The 24,605-nt window shown below is 45.4% G+C and overlaps 1 protein-coding gene across 1 annotated transcript in view; it reads left to right on the top strand.

The window, feature by feature from the left end:
• LOC126106275 (uncharacterized) overlaps positions 1 to 24,605 on the top strand; it is a 201,897-nt gene that overhangs the window by 123,111 nt on the left and 54,181 nt on the right. Inside the window, exon 3 of the mRNA XM_049912498.1 lies at positions 7,978 to 8,971. Within this exon, the coding sequence (XP_049768455.1) occupies positions 7,978 to 8,971 (994 nt within the window). The remainder of the gene's footprint in view (positions 1 to 7,977; positions 8,972 to 24,605) is intronic.

Here is a 24,605-nt window from a genome sequence, read left to right as displayed (position 1 = left end):
AGCCAGCTCTTGTAGTGGTCAAATGGGCAAAGAGGTTTGCGCTACTTGTGAGAAATCCACCTGCGTTAGGTTGGTGGCGGAAATAGCATCTTTGTTGGATTTTCCGGGCCACGCGGGGCGTGGAGGAGGTGGAGAAGAAAAAGCGAGGCAGTCTGCCGCCGGTACGGGAAGCGTCTACAGCTGTGCTCCAGTCGAAGAAGGGTGAGTCAGAATGACCGCGTGGCGCGTTGTTACTTGGCAGGAGGAGAGCTGTTAGCTTTTGCTCTCGCTTTTCAACTCTGAAAGATTCCTTTGCCTTGTCGCAGCAAGGAATGCAAAACTTTGGCAGATTTTTCTTTTAGTAAATTTCTATAGCAGGCTTGGATCCGCCGGAAGAGCGCCACACAAAGGTGTCGATAAGACGTGAGCACTCACCTTCAGCTGTGCCTGTATAAGCTTTTATTTTTCTAAATATTAAATAGCTTTGCCTTCTCGTAAATATTCCTTCCTTTATGTATCTTTCGTCCGCGGGGAGTAGACCACGTGGTTGAACATTAGAGTTTGTTGGGCTACCGTCATCACTAACAGTCCGATCTCATGTTTGTTTTAAAGAATGTTACTGTTCATGCCTCCCCCCGTGAACCATGGACATTGCCGTAGGTGGAGAGGCTTGCGTGCCTCAGCGATACAGATAGCCATACCGTAGGTGCAACCGCAACGGAGGGGTATCTGTTGAGTGGCCAGACAAACGTGTGGTTCCTGAAGAAGGGCAGCAGACTTTTGAGTAGTTGCAGGGGCAACAGTCTGGATGATTGACTGATCTGGCCTTGTAACGATAACCAAAACAGCCTTGCTGTGCTGGTACTGCGAACGGTTGAAAGCAAGGGGAAACTACAGCCGTAATTTTTCCCGAGGGCATGCAGCTTTACTGTATGGTTAAATGATGATGGCGTCCTCTTGGGTAAAATATTCCGGAGGTAAAATAGTCCCCCATTCGGATCGGGCGGGGACTACTCAGGAGGACGTCGTTATCAGGAGAAAGAAAACTGGCATTCTACAGATCGGAGCGAGGAATGTCAGATCCCTTAATCGGGCAGGTAGGTTAGAAAATTTAAAAAGGGAAATGGATAGGTTAAACTTAGATATAGTGGAAATTAATGAAGTTCGGTGGCAGGAGGAACAAGACTTTTGGTCGCGCGAATACAGGGTTATAAATACAAAATCAAATAGGGGTAATGCAGGAGTAGGTTTAATAATGAATTAAAAAATAGGAGTGCGGGTAAGCTACTACAAACAGCATAGTGAACGCATTATTGTGGCCAAGATAGACACGAAGCCCACGCCTACTACAGTAGTACAAGTTTATATGCCAATTAGCTCTGCAGATGACGAAGAAATTGAAGAAATGTATGATGAAATCAAAGAAATTATTCAGATAGTGTAGGGAGACGAAAATTTAATAGTCATTGGTGAATGGAATTCGGTAGTAGGAAAGGGGCGAGAAGGAAACGTAATAAGTGAATATGAATTGGGGCTAAGAAATGAAAGCCGCCTGGTAGAATTTTGCACAGAACACAACTTAATTGTAGCTAAAACTTGGTTCAAGAATCATGAAAGAAGGCTGTATACATGGAAGAAGCCTGGAGATACTGACAGGTTTCAGATAGATTATATAATGGTAAGACAGAGATTTAGGAACCAGGTTCTAAATTGTAAGACATTTCCAGCGGCAGATGTGGACTCTGACCACAATCTATTGGTTAAGAACTGTCGATTAAAACTGAAGACACTGCAAAAAGGTGGGAATTTAAGGAGATGGGACCTGGATTAGCTGACTAAACCAGAGGTTGTACAGAGTTTCAGGGAGAGCATAAGGGAACAATTGACAGGAATGGGGGAAAGAAATACAGTAGAAGGAGAATGGGTAGCTTTGAGGGATGAAGTAGTGAAGGCAGCAGAGGTTCAAGTGGGTAAAAATATGAGGGCTAGTAGAACTCCATAGGTAACAGAAGAAATATTGAATTTAATTGATGAAAGGAGAAAATATAAAAATGCAGTAAATGAAGCAGGAAAAAAGGAATACAAACGGAGAAAAGAGAACCACTTGTATGAATATCAAGAGTTCAGATGGAAACCCAGTTCTAAGCAAAGAAGGGAAAGCAGAAAGATGGAAGGAGTATATAGAGGGTCTATACAAGGACCATTTACTTGAGGACAATATTATGGAAATGGAAGAGGATGTAGATGATGATGAAATGGGAGATACGATACTGCGTGAAGAGTTTGACAGGGCACTGAAGACCTGAGTCGAAACAGGCCCCAGGAGTAGACAACTTTCCATTAGAACTACTGACAGCCTTGGGAGAGCCAGTCTTGACAACCCTCTACCATCTGGTGAGCAAGATGTATGAGACAGGCGAAATACCCTCAGACTTCAAGAAGAATATAATAATTCCAATCCCAAAGAAAGCAGGTCTTGACAGATGTGAAAATTACCGAACAGTCAGTTTAATAAGCCACAGCTGCAAAATGCTAACGCGAATTCTTTAAAGATGAATGGAAAAACTAGTAGAAGCCAACCTCGGGGAAGATCAGTTTGGATTCCGTAGAAATATTGGAACACGTGAGGCAACACTGACCCTACGACTTATCTTAGAAGCTAGATTAAGGAAAGACAAACCTACGTTTCTAGCATTTGTAGACTTAGAGAAAGCTTTTGACAATGTTGACTGGAATACTCTCTTTCAAATTCTAAAGGTGGCAGGGGTGAAATACAGGGAGCGAAAGGCTATTTACAGTTTGTACAGAAACCAGATGGCAGTTATAAGAGTCGAGGGACATGAAAGGGAAGCAGTGGTTGGGAAGGGAGTGAGACAGGGTTGTAGCCTATCCCCGATGTTACTCAATCTGTATATTGAGCAAGCAGTGAAGGAAACAAAACAAAAATTCGGAGTAGGTATTAAAATCCATGGAGAAGAAATAAAGACATTGAGGTTTGCCGATGACATTGTAATTCTGTCAGAGACAGCAAAGAACTTGGAAGAGCAGTTGAACGGAATGGATAGTGTCTTGAAATGAGGATATAAGATGAACATCAACAAAAGGAAAACGAGGATAATGGGATGTAGTCGAATTAAGTCGGGTGATGCTGTGGGAATTAGATTAGGAAATGAGACACTTAAAGTAGTAAAGCAGTTTTACTATTTGGGGAGCTAAATAACTGATGATGGTCGAAGTAGAGAGGGTATAAAATGTTGACTGGCAATGGCAAGGAAAGCGTTTCTGATGAAGAGAAATTTGTGAACATCAGGTGTAGGTTTAAGTGTCAGGAGTGAAACATGGACGATAAATAGTTTGGATAAGAAGAGAATAGAAGCTTTCGAAATGTGGTGCTACAGAAGAATGCTGAAGATTAGATGGGTAGATCACATCACTAATGAGGAGGAATTGAATAGGATTGGGGAGAAGAGAAGTTTGTGGCACAACTTGACTAGAAGAAGGGATCGGTTGGTAGGACATGTTCCGAGGCATCAAGGGATCACAAATTTAGTATTGGAGGGCAGCGTGGAGGGTAAAAATCGTAGAGGGAGACCAAGAGATGAATACACTAAGGAGATTCAGAAGGATGTAGGTTGCAGTACGTACTGGGAGATGAAGAGGCTTGCACAGGATAGAGTAGCATGGAGAGCTGCTTCAAACCAGTCTCAGGACTGAAGACCACAACAACAACAACTGTTCATGATTGTATGATGTGATATTGTTGCAACTTTGCCACGATTCCTAGAAATTTCGTCTCCACAAACCACGTGGGCACGCGGGTGTACTGCGAAACGTGTACCTTTTCACGAGTTACTGCGATGAGTTGTCAGGCAACATCGGTTGTATGAATGATTCACACCAATGATTTTAGGTGTAGACTATATCGGTGAATGTATCGATACCTTTCTTTAATGTTTTAGGAATTAATGTTATCAGGAATTGTGTACATGCCTCACATCCATATCTTAGGAATAAATGATTTTATCCACAATTTTCTCTTGTATTCCGTGGTTACGTTTTTGCACCTAAGCCACTCACCTCATAGGTTTCCCGTTAGCACGTTCAACGCGTTTCCTTACGCGCAAGTCCAGTGATTAGTTTCCCCTTTTATTTTAAAACAAATGCTTTAGATTAAGTCTTATTTTCAGGTGCGTTGCTGGGAGCTGATCTTATGCACAGTGTTCATGCATTTTCTATTTTATTTTAAATGTTTGATTCTCGTCAACAGTGCACGGGCAATACTATTAATTACATCGCATCCCCTATGAACGACATCACAACGTATGCATTTTTATGAGTTTTTGGTCTGTGATCAAATTAATTTATTTTCCGGCTCGGCCAAACCTTTGATTAGTTGTATGGTTAGTGTCGGTGGCGACCGTAATCTTAACGTAATAACCCGTAGAAACAGATTAGTTACACAGTGAACTAGTATCAACTGCAATCGTGTATTTTCCGAGAGTTTAGTAATCTAGGATAAATAACGTTTGTTGTTAACAATGTGAACTTATTTCCAAGAATTTGCAGTTTTCGCTCAATTAAGACTTGGCAGAATCCCGACCTGCCTTTGGACCGCACTTCCTCCAGACTTGTACAGAAAGTCGTGCAGTATTCCGCTGCATCTGTTTTCAGTAACCCGTCGGAAAATTAACAATTTTTTCTAGTCTAAATTGAAGAATTCCTTCATGTCTCACTCATTCTGATCTGTCATGAAGTCCATTGTTGACAGTGCTAACACATTTTCAGCAGTTTGTGGTCTGCATACTATTGATGTAAATTTTAGTTACTATATATATATATATATATATATATATATATATATATATATATATATATCGATAAGTGTGCACATCCACAGCCTTGTTCAGTGTTGTATGTCCAGATCTAATTCACTGGCCCACTACATTGGTTCATCCAATTCGTAGTGAATGTCCATTATCGTTCCTCTATATGCTTCAAGAGGACACTCAATAACAATATAGTGGGCTGACTGTAAGGAGGCACCGCACTGACAATTTGCAGAACTACTCATCTCCCAGTTGTACAGTACGTAACCACACGTGGCTGGTCCAGTTTGAATTCTGCTTATGATCTCCCACTAACTCCTGGTGAGATCGAATTCTTGTATCCAGAGGAAAAGATTCTCAAGAAGACGTTTGGTCACTATTGACGACTCCCAGTGTATTGTGGTTGAATGTTGTGCCTGACCTTCAGGAGAGTTTCTGATCACCTTGGAGCTGCAGATGGAATATTGGTGAGTACAGGATGCCATGGAGTGTTTGTATTCCGAATACTTCCTATAGTTATTCACATTGCCTGACTGAGTAACACATCTACCTTCTTAGCGTGAGCTCTATTGGTCCAGGTCGAACAGGAGTAATCGGAAACACAGTATGACAGGACCGAGGCCATGAGGCCACAGCAAGTTTTTGAAGGATGTTGTTTCTCGCTTTAACTGTGAAGCTAGATCTGGAACATGCCACTTGTAAGTTAGAGCTCTGTCAAATGTTATTCCTAGGTTCATTGGTGTATTGCAGTATGGCAGGAGTTTGTCTTCTGAATCTGACTTCTGGTTTGTAATTTGCCTGTCCACTGCATAGGTGAAACGTAGACATAATCCACCATTTCTTGAAGTGTACTTCCAGTACTTTTGTACCAGCAGATAAGGTGGTTTCAGCAGCAGAAAAGTTGGAACATTGGACTACCAGATGAATTTCATCAGCATAGATGAATTATCTTGTAGATGTTTTTGATAAGTCGTGTGTGTGTGTGTGTGTGTGTGTGTGTGTGTGTGTCTGTGTCTGTGCGCGCGCCCGTAGACTAAAAAGAAATTGAGCCAAAACATCCTTGAGGTAAACCACCATTATTAATTTTCCAATGTATTTGAGCCGTGGCGGCCCATATCACCCTCTGGGGCCTACGCGAGGAGTAACGAGGCGAGGTCCTGTGGGGGTGTGCTCCGGGACGTGGTGGGAGACGGTTATCGGGTTGACGCAGCGAGTGTGGGACCGGACCTATCGCATGGAGATATACAAGTTGGCTCTGAACGGAAGGCGCCGTAGCAAGCAGCGGGAAGCAGGCGAACTGTAATTTGTGTGAAGGAGTAACGATTTTGCACTGGATGTCCCAGTGGTTCCCGAGAGTTGCGGTGGCTGCTTTCGGAGAAGAGAATTGGTAAGACCTTGTGTCTACGCTCTTTTCCGTACGATGTTGCTGCCTGCCGTTATAAACGGGTGAAAATCAGGCGCTTGTATTGACTATATGGGAACTGGTGATGTAAAATTACGTTTGTGATTGAGTCTCACTTGTACTGTGACGATTTAGAGGCGGGAACTGTGGTGGTTTCATTAGGTCTGGTTCTTGCTGTGCAACTAAGGGAGTCAGTTATTTGGGTAACTGAGGGAGCACCATTATGTTGGTCTAAATGATACGTTCTCCACGTTTTGTCTATGGCTTTACGAATCGAAATCGTGGGGGAGTACACGTGTGAGTAATTTGCTATTGTATTGATGGTTGTGTTGTAAAGACTGTTCTCTGGTGTGTTAAATCACGCGCTGATTTGTAGCCAATCTAAGCAGAAGTTACCATTGCTACTTGCTAATGTGCTACTGTCCTTATTATTGGCGTTGTTTGTCTTTTGATTGTGGTTGTGCTCACGTTTAAAAACAATTACGGCTACTATTCATAAGGGTTGTCTAGTAAGGAAATTGCTTAAGCTTTTGTCATATGCTGGTCTGTTTGCATATCACATTGGATTTCTACGCAGTAACTGAAGGAATGTGTACGGTGGTTCAAGATTGTAGGCTGACTAGTATTTGAACTGGTGTTGAGCTTAAGGGCGAGATCAGCATCCCGCAAACCCGCACGCTGCGCGTGGTTAAGTGTTCCGCTAGTGGGGAGGCGGCTCTCTGTTATTGGATTTTGTAAGGATACGGGATGAGTGCATCGCTGTAGTTTTTCGCGTGCTAAATTGCGGGGTGTCGGTGCTGTCCTAGGGCTAGACTTGTGATGTACGTTATGTTGAAAGGGAATTATCTGTACCACACTTACGAGAGCTTTTAGTTTGTTTTAGGTCTGTACATCGAATGATGTTGATATTTTGTCGATTGCGGCATTGACTTCCTGTGTGGGAAGATCCTCTGAGGGACTTGTATTGTACTGTTGCAGTGCAGTCCGTCTGAAACGTGCTGCTTAAAACTTGGGACTGCAGCTCTCTGATGTTATATATTACAGTTTAATCTTAAATGTCTTGGATGTAATATGGTTGTTGAGGATTAAGTAATTTTGATCGCTGGTTCCTTAAAGGAAGCATTTCGTTTTAAAATATGTGCTCGGTCAGAGCCTTTTTAAGTATGATTTTAACTCATCATTCAAATTTTCTAGTCTTGCTTTCTTAAACGGCTTTCAGTCAAATGATTGCCATTGGCCTGTTTAAATGTTTGAGTGACTTAAAGGAAAAGAATACTATTTTGTAATTTGTACTGATTGTTCCTTTTGGGTAATACCTGACTTTGCCGGCCGCAGTGGTCTAGCGGTTCTGGCGCTGCAGTCTGGAACCGCGGGACTGCTACGGCCGCAGGTTCGAATCCTGCCTCGGGCATGGGTGTGTGTGGTGTCCTTAGGTTAGTTAGGTTTAAGTAGTTCTAAGTTCTAGGGACTTATGACCTAAGATGTTGAGTCCCATAGTGCTCAGAGCCATTTGAACCGTTCAATACCTGACTTATGTGTTCAATAAATGAGTGTCTAGTCAATGGTGATGCAGTGTTCTATTGCTAGCCTACCCCTTCCACTCCACAGCCTATTGAGCTGCTTTGTGTCGAAATTGTGTTCAGAACACCCCTCTGACCTGACACCTCAGTAATCTCATGTACTGTCTCGTCCCACGACCACGGAGTCTGGTTTCTCCATCTACTCCTGTGGAAGTAGGAGTGTAAAAAAACATGAAATCGTGTGTTGCAGGTTTGGTGGGCTGGAGTATTGCAAGGGCGCCCACTCCACAGGAGAGGGGGACCGGTACGAAGAGCGCATGCTGGCGCTGGTGTTCCTTCGCTGCCTGAAGCACCGGCTGCGCTTTCAATTGTCCTCCAACAACGACGACGCGGGGAAGTTCGACGACCTGGTGCTGGTGTGGCGTCCCGAGGGGCAGCCCGGGGCGCGAGGTCTGCTCGTCCAGCTCAAGCACAAGACTTCCGAGCGGGCCAAGCTCGTCCACCGGAGCACGTGGCTGTCCGAGGCTCCCAACTGCGACTTCGGGCTCGCCAAGTACTACGCCTCCTACAGGAAGATAAGCGGCTCGCTCGAGATGGAGGGGCTCGCACTCGTCTTGCTGACGAACGCGCGTCTGGCCGACAGCTGCGGCGGCATGTTCGTGAGGCAGGCCGAGACCGGCGTCCCGGGGGCGGAGCTGCTGCGCGCCGGCGGCCGCCTCTACAGGCTCGACCCCGCCGACGAGCAGGTGCGGGGGGCGGTGCGCGGCGACGCCGGCTTCGCGGAGCGCTTCTACGTGCTGTGCGGGCAGAGGAACAGCGAGGAGATCGCCGGCGACCTCTACGAGGAACTGGAGGAGCTGCTCGGCGCCGGACCCCTGTGCGGGCGCATCTGCGACCGTCTGTGCAAGAGCGTCAGGGAGTGGATGAACGGGCAGAGCGTGTGCCTGACGAGCGGCTGGAGCGCGTGGCGGGCGCTCGTCGACGAGTACGTCAGGGACGAGGTGACTGGCTGCGGGGCGGCCACCACCGGGCTCCAGTTCGGCAGCGTGGAAGATGTTCGGGATTACGTGACGACCTGCAACCCGGCGTGGGTGAGACCTCCAGACGAGAAGACGGTAGCCCTGACTGCTACCAAGATCCACCAGGCACTGGCTCACGAAACGCACATTGTGGTCGGTATGGAACATTTCAGAGCACTGCGACAGAGGATCGTGTGCTGTTGGGGGCCGTTTTGCCGATGGCTGGTACGTGTTAGTGTGATGGAAACATCAAAAAGATTTTAACTGCGCACCTTATTTTTAGGGACAATTTTGAATAGGGTAATTCACTTTTGCTGTTTACTTCAAATACTTCCTGAGTGTTTAAGATATCCTAATTCTGCTTTTACTATGAGAAATTAATAGCAACGTGTAATTTCTATGAAAATACTAATCGGATTTTGAGCAATGAAACACCATTCAATTTGCCTCTTTTAGAAATATCGACAGTAGAAAAAAAAGAAATAAATAACTATAGAGCGAGATTCAACTGCCATACCACTGTCGTTTTATGCAACCCGCAATGTTATAGCTGGCCTTCATAAACCACGCCCAAGATTTTTATGTTCTCTCGCTCTTTATGTGCCATGCAGAAAAAAATAATCGGGATTATTCTGTAGGCAATTTAATGTAGTAGCGTTTTGCACTGGGGTACGTTTTCGCTGTGCCGTTTTCAAGTTACTCAAGTGGCTTTCGAATGCAGCCGGACTCCCCTATCAGGCCCTACCAGTCAGGATTTCTAAATTGCACGTCATTTACGACGGCGGCCGAGTTTAGGTACGTTCTGCGCACCTGACGTCACAAAATACAGTCAGCCAATGAACAGAGAACGACGTTGCCAGAGCTCGACTGTAGTGCAGAGCACGGACGAGTGTCTTTAGTTTTACAAACGTCCAATCATAAATAATGTAATTGAACAAAAGCAATGTCTTGATAACAGACTTTCTTTTATAGAAAGTTTGGAAAAAGCATTCTTTATACCATTTGCTTCATATTTTATTAATTAATTAAACCAAACATGCAATAAGCCTCCTAATTCAGGCGATAGCAAGGAAAGGTGTTTGTATCATTCTCACTAACCGCTTTTTCACATATAAACAACAGCGGTAATTGTTTATTTCCTATTGTATTTCGACGAAACATACGTAATTCATAGTCATACCAACAGTGTTTGCCGGTATTTTGCGTGATACGTTAAAATCCTCGACGAGTTCCATGGAATGACGAGTTGCGTTAGCGTAATGTTTAAGGTGTATGACGATTAAGCGAAAGGTTTCGAGTTCACATCTTGTTCGGTGCTTAATATTTTCTTTATTTAAAAATAATATCGACGTGTCTTAATTCATAAATTTTATTCGTTTGAATGTAATTTTTTGAAATTTCTAGTGGCAACTAAAATCGATCATACGGAAAGTTTACGCTATGGACTTTTACCTCTGCAAACTCTTCAAAATTTCTTACAATGGTTTACTACATTTAATGCTGCAGAATAACCGCGTTGAACATCGAAACAAAATTAAGTAATTTAAGGGAGGGAAGGTATCAGTCAAGAAGATGTGTAAAAATCAAATTTTTGGGCCGAATAGTTTTTGTGAAATCGAATGATAAGTGTGTCAAAGCAGTCGGAACACCATGTGTCTCCACAGGCAAGCAGTGCAGTGATGACAAAATCGCGCACAGCGCGGAATGCGGGGAGCACGTCTCTGTAGCAGCGAAAGGGTTAATGCGACCGTGGTGGCTTTACTTCATAAACTGCGCGCTCCCCCCTACAGGTAAGTTTGAGAACTGTACTATACTATGGCGCTGCTTCTCTTGGCGCGTGCAACTGGCAACACAGCAATCTCCCGCATCTGAGCGGGCATGCGCGAGACGCCATGATAAAAGAATACGTTGTTCATAGTACTCTCTCCTACCATTGTACAAATATTTGCTACTGCACGAATTGTTTCCCACATTCGGCTTTTTAAGGACTTCACTAGCTGGCCTCATTACGCCACCGTCTTAGTCGGGCATTTGCAAATTGTAAGATTGACGTTTTGTGAATTTTAACAGCATAAAACACACAATTATGCCGTTGTATTCGTCAAGGCTTCTGACTACGAAAGTACTGTGCTTGTAGGATTAAGGTCGGATCGAACTGTCATCGTAATTAGTTTTAACATAATGTTTACGAAAGTCGTTTTCCGTGCTTTACCCTCTCGGGCACGTTTAAATTAATAATGTGAACGAAGTAGCCGACTATGCTGGAGGCGTAGTAGCCTAACCAGTAGAGACCAAAAAACGTCGAATATTTGGAATAGTTCGTATAGTTGGAGATTTTTGTTCAGTGGTAGGAGGGAGTGCCACAAACAACATGCTGCAAATAATGACTCCTGAGGAATGAGTGTGAGAGCAGAAACGCGTTTAAAGGTCACTTTTCTACGTTTTTCTTGAATAACTAGTGAAAACGTAACCTGGTATAAAATTTAACTAAATAAAATTCGCTATAAAAAGATCCATCTCATTTTTTTCTCTCTAAGACTAATAGTTTGTGCGTGCCGAGCGACAGAATATGAAAATCTCGTGCATGGTTTATGAAGGCCAGCCAGCACTGCGAGTTGCATAAAACGACAACGGTAGGGGCAGCTGACTCACCCTGAATATCTGTAATTAAAATAGTGATCAATAATGGCTGTAAGTCACTTACTGAGGACTTTTTCACAAACAATTTGGATGAAAACAGAAATACGATATCTGAAACGGTTAAGGAAAAACTGATATTAGCAACTTAACTGAATCACCCTCTACGTATATATCTTCGCCTTATGGCTTATTTCCTGTTGCTTTTATGCCGAGTTCTTCAACTCTGTAAAAGTTTTGCTCTGCTTTGGCTTCTTCCTGCACTGTCTTCCTTCGTGATGCCCTTGGTCTTCCTAGTTTCCTTTCACAGAGAGTTTGTCTGTCTAGAGCATCCTCCCTTTTTCGGAGCGTGCGTCCGATCCAGCTACACTTGCTTCCCTGGATTAGAATGGCGACAGGTTATTCTCTCGATCGATTCCAAAGGTATTCATTGGATAAGAAATTTGACCAAAAGATTTAAAGAAGTCTCCTGAAACACCTATCCGGGAAGACTTCCAAAGTCTTGGCGCTGGTCGAGGTAGCGTTTCGTCTTTCACATCTGTGTAGCAGCACGGCTTTCACGTCCGTACCAAATATTCCAAGTCTGGTTGTTATGGAAATCTGTCTTGTTCTCCGTAATGGGTACAACTGCATGATGGCCCCATTCGCCTTTCGGATTCTCGCTCTAACATCAGCAGCTGCTCCTCGTCTTGAGTAGCTACACTTCCAATGTACTTTACTTTTTTAATATGGTCTCAGCTTACTCGCATCTCTTGTATTGATTTTCATAACCTCCGTCTCCACGGCATTCACTATCAGCCCAAAAATCATGGCTTTATGTTGGTGGTCCTGCAGCTTTCCTTCCACATCAACGTGGTTCCGCGATAAGAGGCAGATATCGTCAGAAAGTCAAGATCTTCCAATCGCTTAGTCAGTTCCCTTTATATCCTACACTTCTTCACCACCACTTTATCTGGCACCAGTAAAGAAAAGATCCGAGATAAAACTCATCCTTGGCGAACTCCAGGCTTAGCTTGGAAAGATTTTATGACTTTAACCTCGTGGATGAGTCGGCATATGTAGTTACTGTAGACCTCCATGATAACCTTTACTGTCTTCTCTAGTATCGCGTACTTTTCGAAGATTTGCGCATACGAGTTCTTTTAATGGAGTCGAGGGTCGTTTCAAAGTCTAAAAAAAGCATATAAAGCCTAGTAATAAATTCATGTGATTGTTCCATAATGATTCTAAGCGTTTTCATTTGATCTGCAAAAGAACGGTTACTTCTAAAATAAAACTGCCATCATCCTTTCTTGCCTGCATTTCAACTTGCACATTGAGTCTATGAAGGATCATCTGTTGCAACACTTTGCTTCGAATCGTAAGCAAGTTGATCCCCTCCGATTACGGAAGTTGTTGATGTCTCCTTCTTCTTTGATGAGGAGTAATTCTCTGCACTGCTGTGGCACGCTCGCCGAGTACGAGTCCTTATCAAAAGATGGTGAGCAATATCACCGGCTGTGCCTGGGTCAGTAGTCAGAAGCTCCGCTGCAATGTTCTAGGCCCCTGGAGACCTTCTATTTTTTAGCTACTTGATTGTTCTCTTCCTCTAAAGGTGACTCTGAGCTAATCACATTTACTACAATTTTGAGATCGTGTTCATCTTCGGATTCTCTTCCTTGTTCGGACTCTCTCTCTCCATCTCTGTTCAGCACCTGCATAAGGGGCTCACGCCACACTACATATATACACTGATCAGTCAGAACATTATGACTACCTAGGTAATAGCTGGTATGTCCCCCTTTGGCTTGGATAACAGCAGCGATACGTCGTGGTATGGAGGCAATGAGGCCTTCGCAGGTCGCTGGAGGGAGTTGGCACCTCATCTGCACAGACAACCCACCTAACTCCCTTAAATTCCGCGGATGGGGCTATGAGCTCTGACGCCATGTTCAGTCACACACCCAAACGTGTACGATTGGGTTCAAATCTGGCCAGCTGGGAATTCGGCACATCAACTGGAACTCTCACCACTGGGTTCCTCGAACCACTCCCTCACACTCCTGGCCTTGTGAGATGGCCATTCTCTTGTTTAAAAATGACGCTACTGTAGGGAAACATGGACGTCGTGTGGAGGGTACATGATCTGGAACTCGTGTAGGATACAACTTGGCCATGATGGTGCCTTGCAAGAGCGCCACTGGACCCACGGATGCCACGTGAATGTTCCTCAGAGAGTAATGGAACTGCCTCCAGCTTCCCTCCGTCCTCAGTACCGATGTCGAGGAGCTGTTTCCCTGGAAGACTACAGATTAACACCCTCCCTTCGGTGTGATGAAGAAGGTATCAGGATTCATCAGATCATGCAACGCTTTGCCACTGCGACGTCCAGTGCCGATGGTCAGGTGGCTATTTCAGTGGTAGTTGGCAATGTCAGGAACTAACATTGGCTCATGCACAGGCCATCAGCTATGGAGACCTATCGTTAGAAGCGTTCAGTGCACTGTGCTCTGCCCAGTATAATTTTAGTTCGTCACCCGTGCTTTTTTACCGGTCTGCCCAGCCTACAATATCTGACATCTATGATGAGGGATGGCCACCCAGTCCCACTGAGCTGTGAGTGGCTCTTGTTCCCACCATCACGTATTTTACACCCTGTTTTTAACGTACTTGCACCTCACTACGTTAACTTAAATGACCGGTGTCACTGAGTTGCTGCTTTTCCTGACCGTGAGCGGCGGTAGCAGCGCGTGTCAATATAACCCCTCTCGAAGTATCTTTGCTCGATTGCTATTACTTCCCAGTTGTTGTCTGTCGTAAACCAGTTCGGGTCGCGAGTTCGGGCGGCCAGTCAGTTGGAACGCGTCTGGAGCGCAGTCTGAACCTGCCAGTCGGGGAGTGCAATTCGGCACAAGTGCAGTCGGGTTGGAGCTGTGAGGTCTGCGTCGACACGGCTCGCCCGACCATTGCCGCCACGCACCCCATGAGCCGGGCCACGGCCTTGGTGGATCGTCGGTCAGTCGTCCTACCGGACGACGCGTTTTGGCTCGCCGATCGTTCATGGCCGGCCGGGGTGGCCGAGCGGTTCTAGGCGCTACAGTCTGGCACCGCGCGACCGCTACGGTCGCAGGTTCGAATCATGCCTCGGGCATGGATGTGTGTGATGTCCTTAGTTAGTTAGGTTTAACTAGTTCTAAGTTCTAGGGGACTGTTGACCTCAGAGTCCCATAGTGCTCAGAGCCATTTTTGAACCTCAGAAGTTAAGTCCCATAGTGCTCAGAGCCAATTGAACCATTTTTGATCGTTCATGAGTCGGCTGTGTGTGTGTGTATGTGTGTGTGTGTGTGTGTGTCGACTCTCGATTTGTCTTCGTGTGTGCTTAGTTACTGTACGGTATCATTCAGGTCTTCGTGCAAGTGTTTGTCAGGGTGTGTGTGTAGTTGGCGTTATTTCCACTGACGACTATTTTAGATGTTGTCCGCAGTCTGAGGGCAGACGGCCGGTTGGTGGGGATCAGGGAGGATCTCCGTGCGGTGCAGTCGGCTGGGTCCGCTGGCGGTCCCTGCGCAGTGTCGGGGCGTGTGTGGAGCTGTCCGATCGCTACGAGCTTCGTGGTTCACCGACCCAGGACGTCGAAGTTGAATGGTGTGTTGAGTACCCAAACCACGTCCGCTCATGTTGTGTCGTTCGTTTCGGTGGTTCGCTGTAGGGGAGCTTCTCCTGCGAGCAACACCGAGTGTTTGTAGTGGGCAAATCGAGCCGCCGTGCGGTGGAGTTAACGTCTCGAGCAGCCGACAAGTCGCACAGTTCTCGAAATACTCGCGGCCATCGTCTGGGCCATCACAACCTGCGCTCAGTCGAACACACAGGTTGCGCGCCTTCCCCATTCTACATAGGGACGACATGCTCACTGACGCTGCATGTACCGTGTGTCTGCCTGACCAGCATTCATTCCTCGCCAGGAGACGGTGCCGTCGCCTGGACGGGATTATATCGACAGTAGGTCGGTGGTCGTAATGATCTGGCTGATCAATGTATAGCACTTGAGCACCCCAAATAATTGTCTGGAAACAAAATAAAAAAATTATCAAAAGAAAAAATGGTTTAGCTACCTGTGGCACATTAACCGCATGATTGTCTTTCTTATAACTTCGTTTCGAAGATATGAACAGCTGTACATCTTTTTAAATAGCACCCCATATATTTTGTGTTTCATAATCCATTTCCTTTCCTGAAGACCTGTTCACAAACGTATTATATTGTTCATTCAAGTAAACACGACGTTATTAAAAGATATTAAAACGCAGCGTAAAACTGTTTTGATTCCCCTGGACTAGCGCACAGTTCGCAATATAACTCGTCCACTTGCTGTAGCTGGCAGTAAACAAACGAAAACACCGGGGTCATTCACTCAGCCGTCTTTAGTTGAAGATTTGTGAGTGCAGTGTACACCGACGTGGAGCAGCTACGGACGCTGCAGGTTTGTGCAGAACCGAAGCCAGCAGAGCAGTAGTGACGCGTGTGCCATCTCCTCGTGTTTACATTTGTTTACTGTCCACTCCAGCAGGTACATGAGTTACTTTACCCTGCACTTTGCGCTAGTACGGGAGAGTCGTAGTCAATTTTGAGTCACGTTTGCAACACTTTGCCGTCCACACGCCTCGTACAAATTTATTCTCTTGGCGCCGGCAGCGCTAGTCGGATTACTTGGCTTGTCGCCTGCTTTCCGTTGATGACAAGCGTCAAACACATTGACTTTTGCGCGCTTTAATTTTTCCGGTAATCCTCTATTGTGCCATACCGTTCCACAAACTCGAATTTTCTTTTGAACTAACGTCTGTGCAGGTTCTACACCGTTCTAATAATTATCCAAGTAGAGTCGATGCCACTTTCCGTAAGAAGGAGTCAATAGTTCCATCACTGTTTTTACTAAAGGTTGTTCAGCGCCGGAATATACATTGAATGAGGAAATGTGTCCCGTACTCCAATCGCACAGCATCCTAATGCGTATGCCATATTTCGTAATTTTCGACGGATTGTAAACTTTATAATTTAACTGTCCACGCTACGGTTTCATTCCTTCATCAACTGACGTAGATTAAACGTTTCTTCAAACTTTTTGGGAAAATAATGAATTACAAATTGCACTTTGAAAAGCAGGCCGGCATTATCCGATTTATCGTTGGTGTCGGAAAAATGTAAATATGATAATATTTGTCTGAATCGGTTGCGGGACATCGTTTTACAAAATATTGGTATGTCTATCAACGGATTCGTTGACCAGTCATAATCGATCCTTGCTTTCTTTACATTTCCCATAAGGATAGCAACCTCAAACCATTTTCTAAGTTCGGGTCCCTTAACGTTGACAAATTTGGCATTTTTTAATCCAGTTTTCTTCTATTGAAATTTTGACTCTAATACTTCTTGGTTTCGTTGCTAATATATTCAAATAGATCGTTCCCAATATATAGTTCTACGATACCCACGACGCTCTGTGTATCTTTGGGAAATATGTGTGGACCCGGAGATCCTTCAAATTTATTATTGGTCCTCAGTACATCATAGTCTGCGTTCTTCGTTTGATTCATCAGAATCAGTTAGCAACCGTAGCGTTCGCCGTATTCTTCTTGGACGTATTTCACTATCATCCGACGATTCTGCTTCGCTTTCATTTTTTTGATATCCAGTGTCTTCTTCCCAATCGGCCAAGTCGTCCGGAACGCCTGACAAGGCGTCCGCGCATTCGTCGTAAATAATCGTACCGTCTCTTTCGTCTGCCGTGATGAAAGTGCACAAGTACTTATAAAAACAAAAAACTTGTTGATGTGTGTAACTTATTGTTACCTAAACAAAACACCAACAGAATGAAAAAGTTATTAAGTGCCACCGGCCACTGCGCGAGGCTATGCTCACGACACCACTGTGGTGTCGCCATGTTTACGTGAATAGTACACTGTGACACATTTCTTAACAGGTCTTGAGATGAGGAAATTGATTACTGACTAAAAAATTTCGAATGCTACGAGCATTTAATAATGATGCGCTGCTGCTATTCGCATTATAAAGAACAAAGTTGCAAGAAAAGAAACCATGCTGGTTAATGTCCCTTTGGTAGCTAAACAACATTTGCTTGACAAATATTCTTTTTTTTTTAAATTTTGATTCCGGCCAGAACGTTACTTGTGGTGCTGAAGACAAAGTGGATACCGTTTATATATAAGGAACATGGAAAAATTTTCCGTTTGATGGCGTTAGTGTAGCGCTTAGGCAACGTAGCACGACTCCGATGGGGCACACAAGCACAGCCGGCCGCGGTGGTCTAGCGGTTCTGGCGCTGCAGTCCGGAACTGCGGGACTGCTACGGTCGCAGGTTCGAATCCTGCCTCGGGCATGGGTGTGTGTGATGTCCTTAGGTTAGTTAGGTTTAAGTAGTTCTAAGTTCTAGGGGACTTATGACCTAAGATGTTGAGTCCCATAGTGCTCAGAGCCATTTGAACCATAGCCACACAAGCACCGACGTGTAGGCAAAGGACTAGTGTAGCATTCGCGTCTTTCTGACGTGTGTGCAGTAGATGTGGAAACGTTACCTACTGTAACGTTATTACCAAATGCGTCCCAACAGGAACAACGTGCTGTTTTCTTTTCTCGGCTGCCGATGTATAAACACCGGTAGACATCAATCGGAGAATGAAGATTGCGTTCTGTGCATAACTTACGCCAGATCCGTTGTCAGACACTTGAGCACCCATCTAGTCCTGGTCTCTTCCCGTGCTATTATCACGCCTTCGGTCCCTTAAGAGAGGCCTTGGAGGGTCGACGATTTCTGTCGAACGACGGTGTGGAACAGGTGGTTACGGACTTCTTCATGCAGCAGGGCATGGTGTTTTACCAAACAGGTATCTTCAACTTGGTGGGTCGATGGGATGACTGCTTTAGTTTCACAGCAATTTTGCCTGATTGGCGTACTGATTCTGGACTGTAAGCCCTTCGAATGGAAACTTTTTGATCACTCGTTGTATATATATGGGCTCATTTGTGAAACAGCCTTTCCATTTTGTGAAAGTTTCATGATCGTGAAAAAGGTTTCAACAGTATCATTCAACACGTTAAAGCAAGTATGATTTTTTTAATGGAACTATATACTTCATAATGGGTTTAGAAACCTCTCGAAAAAACGTGCAGTGATCTTACACTAATTAACATCGCTATTCAAATACTTTGCAATGGTACCTGAGAAATTAGCTACAATTGAAAAATAAAGAATCAGCTATTTGGTTGTAAACACTGCTAAATGGGACTGTTAGTGCATAAAATTTGAGGCCAATTAAATAGTAACTTAATCGATAAGTTTATTTCATATACTTTTTTACTAACTAGGACCATACTTCACACTGAAGTCAGTGATAGGTGGTAAACACCCATTTGCTTTGTGGAGCCCCATTTAGAGGAAAATTTCTGATTATATTTCTGGATACTTTCACCTGTACCAGTTTTTACAGTTAATTATGATATCAACCAAATTTTATACACACACTACTCGCTATCTGAGAAGCAGCACTGCAGAAGTTAGAACCTCATAGCTCCCAGAGGAGCAGAGATACAGGTGGAAAGAGTTTTTGAATCTCTGAGATGTAGGCTGTCAAGCATAACAAGTATGTTCTGCAATTAGTATCGTCATGCATTGCAGGAGCTACACTTACAGATGGACAAGGCTTAGGAAAGAGATGGGGATGAGATGGACAGAGAAACTGGGGGTCAAGGGGGAAATTAACAAAGAGACGGAAGTAGCAGATGGACATAAGGAGAGGGGTACAAGGATATGGAGAAGCAGAGAGAGTAGGGAGAAGGAGATGGACGGGTTAAGGTGAGAGGATGTGGTGGACAGAGTGAGAGAGAGTAGGGAGAAGGAGATGGACAGGTTAAGGTGAGAGGATGAGGTGGACAGAGAGGGAGAGTAGGGAGTAAAAGATGAACAGGTTAAGGTGAGAGAATGAGGTGGACAGAGAGAGAGAGTAGGGAGTAGGAGATGGACTGGTTAATGTGAGAGGATGAGGTGGACTTAGCGAGAGAGTAGGAAGAAGGAGATGGACAGGTTAAGATAAGAGGATGAGGTGGACAGAGAGAGAGAGTAGGGAGAAGGAGATGGACAGGTTAAGGTGAGAGGATTAGGTGGACAGAGAGAGAGAGTAGGGAGTAGGAGATGGACAGGTTAAGGTGAGAGGATGAGGTGGACAGAGAGCGAGAGTAGGGAGAAGGAGACGGACAGGTTAAGGTGAGAGGATGTGGTGGACAGAGAGAGAGAGAGTAGGGAGAAGGACAGGTTAAGGTGAGAGGATGAGGTGGACAGAGAGAGAGAGTATTGAGTAGGAGATGGACAGGTTAAGGTGAGAGGATGAGGTGGACAGAGAGAGAGAGTAGGGAGTAGGAGATGGACAGGTTAAGGTGAGAGGATGAGGTGGACAGAGAGAGAGAGTAGGGAGTAGGAGATGGACAGGTTAAGGTGAGAGAATGAGGTGGACAGAGAGAGAGAGTAGGGAGAAGGATATGGACAGGTTAAGGTGAGAGAATGAGGTGGACAGAGAGAGAGAGTAGGGAGAAGGAGATGGACAGGTTAAGGTGAGAGGATGAGGTGGACAGAGAGAGAGAGTAGGGAGAAGGAGATGGACAGGTTAAGGTGAGAGGATGAGGTGGACAGAGAGAGAGAATAGGCAGTAGGAGATGGACAGGTTAAGGTGAGAGGATGAGGTGGACAGAGAGAGAGAGTAGGCAGTAGGAGATGGACAGGTTAAGGTGAGAGGATGAGGTGGACAGCGACTGAGAGTAGGGAGTAGGAGATGGACAGGTTAAGGTGAGAGGATGAGGTGGACATAGAGATAGAGTAGGGAGAAGGAGATGGACAGGTTAAGGTGAGAGGATGTGGTGGACAGAGAGAGAGAGAGTAGGGAGAAGGACAGGTTAAGGTGAGAGGATGAGGTGGACAGAGAGAGAGAGTATTGAGTAGGAGATGGACAGGTTAAGGTGAGAGGATGAGGTGGACAGAGAGAGAGAGTAGGCAGTAGGAGATGGACAGGTTAAGGTGAGAGGATGAGGTGGACAGAGAGAGAGAGTAGGGAGTAGGAGATGGACAGGTTAAGGTGAGAGGATGAGGTGGACATAGAGAGAGAGTAGGTACAAGAAGATGGACAGGTTAAGGTGAGCGGATGAGGTGGACACAGAGAGAGTAGGGAGAAGGACAGATTAAAGTGGCAGGAAGACGTGGCTAGAGAGGGGGGAAAGACGAAATGTGTGGAATATATGTGCAGAACACATACTTGAGTGAAGTCATGGATAAAAGGCTAGAACACGTTTAAAGCGTCGTACCCTAGCGAATGCTTCACTCAGGAGCTCTAAGTATGTATGGCAGATGACTTGTCTCACTAGTGATAATAATTTATATATGCAAACTTTTCTCATGAATCAGTCTATCTATTCGTGGAAACCATGTTAAAATCCCTGTCATATTTTTGGCAGTACTAGCAGTGGAGGGTATATAAAGTATGCTGGGGGAGGGGGGTGGGAGACAATGCAGTCGTTGTCGCAGTGCAGAATTCGAAAAGGGCGCAATCACTGCTTTCGGGCCAAGGGTGGAGGCATTTCCGAAACGGCTAAATTAGTGAACTGTTCACATGCTGCTGTGGTTAAAGTACATGGTGCATGGAAAAATGGTGCTATCCATACTGGGCACTGTGACAACTGTGGTCCACCAAGGGCCACAGATGATGGAGCTGAATGAAGACTGTGGAGACATGTGTGGGGGAATAGACGTTCAACTGTTGAGAAGCTGACCACCTGATCAACCAAGGGTTTGCCAACAGTGTCTGCTTGAGGACTGTCCAGGGAACTTTGCTGCGTATGGGCCTCAGCAGCGTGCACCTGGCTCACGCACCAATGCCGACTGCTGTTCACTGGCGGTGGAGGCTGGAATACACACGCCAGTGCCGCAAATCAGCGGCCGCTGAGTGGCGACAGGTGGCTTTTCCAGACAAATTACGTCTCATTTTCCTTTGGACGGATGGCCATTGTGTGTAAGACGTGAAATCTGAAAGAAAACAAGGAGAGAGCATATGGTCTGGAAAATGTTTTCGTTACATTCTTTGAGTGACATCGTCATTCTGAAAGGCACAATGGCTCAACAGAAGAATGCCTCCATCATTGGGGACCATATCCACCGATACATACTATTTGTTTTTTCTCGACACAATGGCACTACCAGCAGGACAATGCTAAGTTTCATTCAGCTCACAGTGTACATGAGTGGTTCGAGAAGTCCCAGGATGAATTTACCGTACTCACGTGTTCACCATACTTCCCAAGCACAGTTGAGAATGTTTGGGACCACCTCAGTGGGGCTGTTCACGCTACGGATCTCAGCTGAGAAACCTACCGCAAATGACCACAGCACTTGAGTGTGCATCGCTCCGCATCCCTGTCAGTGCATCCCTCAACCACACTGGCTCTCCTCCAACCGTGTCTCACGACAGTCCATTCTGAAAAATGCGGCTTTTCGGACTGTCGATGGGTGGTCACATTAACGTGGTGGACAGTGTTTAATAGGTTGTGGAAACAATAATTTTGTGTCGCACATTGACTTGGTGCATGTATTTTAATAGGATGCCATTTTGGCGACCTGTGTATCCTCGAACGTCCACAGTTATCTAATCAGGAAAACGGGACTTGCATGTTAAGTGGAATCTGAACCATAGATTGATTCTGGCAAGTATTCACATTAATGAGAGTTGAATGCTAGGTTAAAGGCAGACTGAAGAGTCTATACTTCTGACAGGAGTAAATGCCATAATCTTTTGGCATGTGCTATACTACAAAACTACCGGCCCAAAACAGATTCTGGTTAAGATTTGGTGCTCTCCTAGAGTTGTGGTGGCTGTTTACTTTGCCGCCTCCTCTTTCGCTGACCATCTGTAGCTCCCATCATTGTCTTGAAAAGTCACTCCAATCGCCAAATAAATATGCTACAGATAAAAATACATATACGCACACTTATCATTTAACATTCGTACATCACATCAACAAAGTCTTCTCATGAATTATTGTATCTATTAGCGAAAATCGTATCAATTCCTGAGATTAGCCCAAAAATAAAGACAAGAAAACAGAGCATGGCACTTTAATTTATCATAATAGAAACGTACCATTTCTGCATTTTTATCGCTAAAGCGCTAAAGTAGTTGTTGTGTTTGGTCGAGGGGACAGTGAGTTTATGTAGTGGCTATATCAAAGTAGTTTTCCAATCTATCGTTGTTAAATACACTCCTGGAAATGGAAAAAAGAACACATTGACACCGGTGTGTCAGACCCACCATACTTGCTCCGGACACTGCGAGAGGGCTGTACAAGCAATGATCACACGCACGGCACAGCGGACACACCAGGAACCGCGGTGTTGGCCGTCGAATGGCGCTAGCTGCGCAGCATTTGTGCACCGCCGCCGTCAGTGTCAGCCAGTTTGCCGTGGCATGCGGAGCTCCATCGCAGTCTTTAACACTGGTAGCATGTCGCGACAGCGTGGACGTGAACCGTATGTGCAGTTGACGGACTTTGAGCGAGGGCGTATAGTGGGCATGCGGGAGGCCGGGTGGACGTACCGCCGAATTGCTCAACACGTGGGGCGTGAGGTCTCCACAGTACATCGATGTTGTCGCCAGTGGTCGGCGGAAGGTGCACGTGCCCGTCGACCTGGGACCGGACCGCAGCGACGCACGGATGCACGCCAAGACCGTAGGATCCTACGCAGTGCCGTAGGGGACCGCACCGCCACTTCCCAGCAAATTAGGGACACTGTTGCTCCTGGGGTATCGGCGAGGACCATTCGCAACCGTCTCCATGAAGCTGGGCTACGGTCCCGCACACCGTTAGGCCGTCTTCCGCTCACGCCCCAACATCGTGCAGCCCGCCTCCAGTGGTGTCGCGACAGGCGTGAATGGAGGGACGAATGGAGATGTGTCGTCTTCAGCGATGAGAGTCGCTTCTGCCTTGGTGCCAATGATGGTCGTATGCGTGTTTGGCGCCGTGCAGGTGAGCGCCACAATCAGGACTGCATACGACCGAGGCACACAGGGCCAACACCCGGCATCATGGTGTGGGGAGCGATCTCCTACACTGGCCGTACACCACTGGTGATCGTCGAGGGGACACTGAATAGTGCACGGTACATCCAAACCGTCATCAAACCCATCGTTCTACCATTCCTAGACCGGCAAGGGAACTTGCTGTTCCAACAGGACAATGCACGTCCGCATGTATCCCGTGCCACCCAACGTGCTCTAGAAGGTGTAAGTCAACTACCCTGGCCAGCAAGATCTCCGGATCTGTCCCCCATTGAGCATGTTCGGGACTGGATGAAGCGTCGTCTCACGCGGTCTGCACGTCCAGCACGAACGCTGGTCCAACTGAGGCGCCAGGTGGAAATGGCATGGCAAGCCGTTCCACAGGACTACATCCAGCATCTCTACGATCGTCTCCATGGGAGAATAGCAGCCTGCATTGCTGCGAAAGGTGGATATACACTGTACTAGTGCCGACATTGTGAATGCTCTGTTGCCTGTGTCTATGTGCCTGTGGTTCTGTCAGTGTGATCATGTGATGTATCTGACCCCAGAAATGTGTCAATAAAGTTTCCCCTTCCTGGGATAATGAATTCACGGTGTTCTTATTTCAATTTCCAGGAGTGTACATTGGAAGGGTCAGTGCTATCAGCATGTACATAATGTAATAATTTCTTTCACCAAATGCCACTTCTCTATGCATGCTATTCATGTTTATAATATGTTTATTCAACTGGACTGACAAGAGTACAATAGTGCTAGAAGTGAAAACACTACTATAATATTAACAAACTAATTGAATTCTGTCTTATAGATAAGCAAAGCAAATGGTGAAGTTTGATCAAGGGAATGTGAATATTTAAGATTTTGCCTAATACTCGTCTGTGAAAAGTAATTTATATTGTAATTTATGCATATTAATTAAAATATGGTGTTGTGACGGAAATTAGATATCTCAGTCGAGTTATTTCGACCTTCGACTTTGACTGAGGTAAACTATTTCAATAAACTCTTTCTGAAAGCGTCTGATCCAAATAGTGCAGTACTATCGAATCATAGGTTTGGTGCAGTCATGCCAACTAACTTGTTGTGCATAGAATTATTACTGCTATCACTTTGTGGATAAGTTATATTTCTAT

The sequence above is a fragment of the Schistocerca cancellata genome, chromosome 10 (assembly GCF_023864275.1).
Source record: "Schistocerca cancellata isolate TAMUIC-IGC-003103 chromosome 10, iqSchCanc2.1, whole genome shotgun sequence".
NCBI classification, from domain to species: Eukaryota; Metazoa; Arthropoda; class Insecta; order Orthoptera; family Acrididae; genus Schistocerca; species Schistocerca cancellata.
Note: the sequence above shows the minus strand (reverse complement) of the source record. Positions and strands in the feature narration are given on the sequence as shown.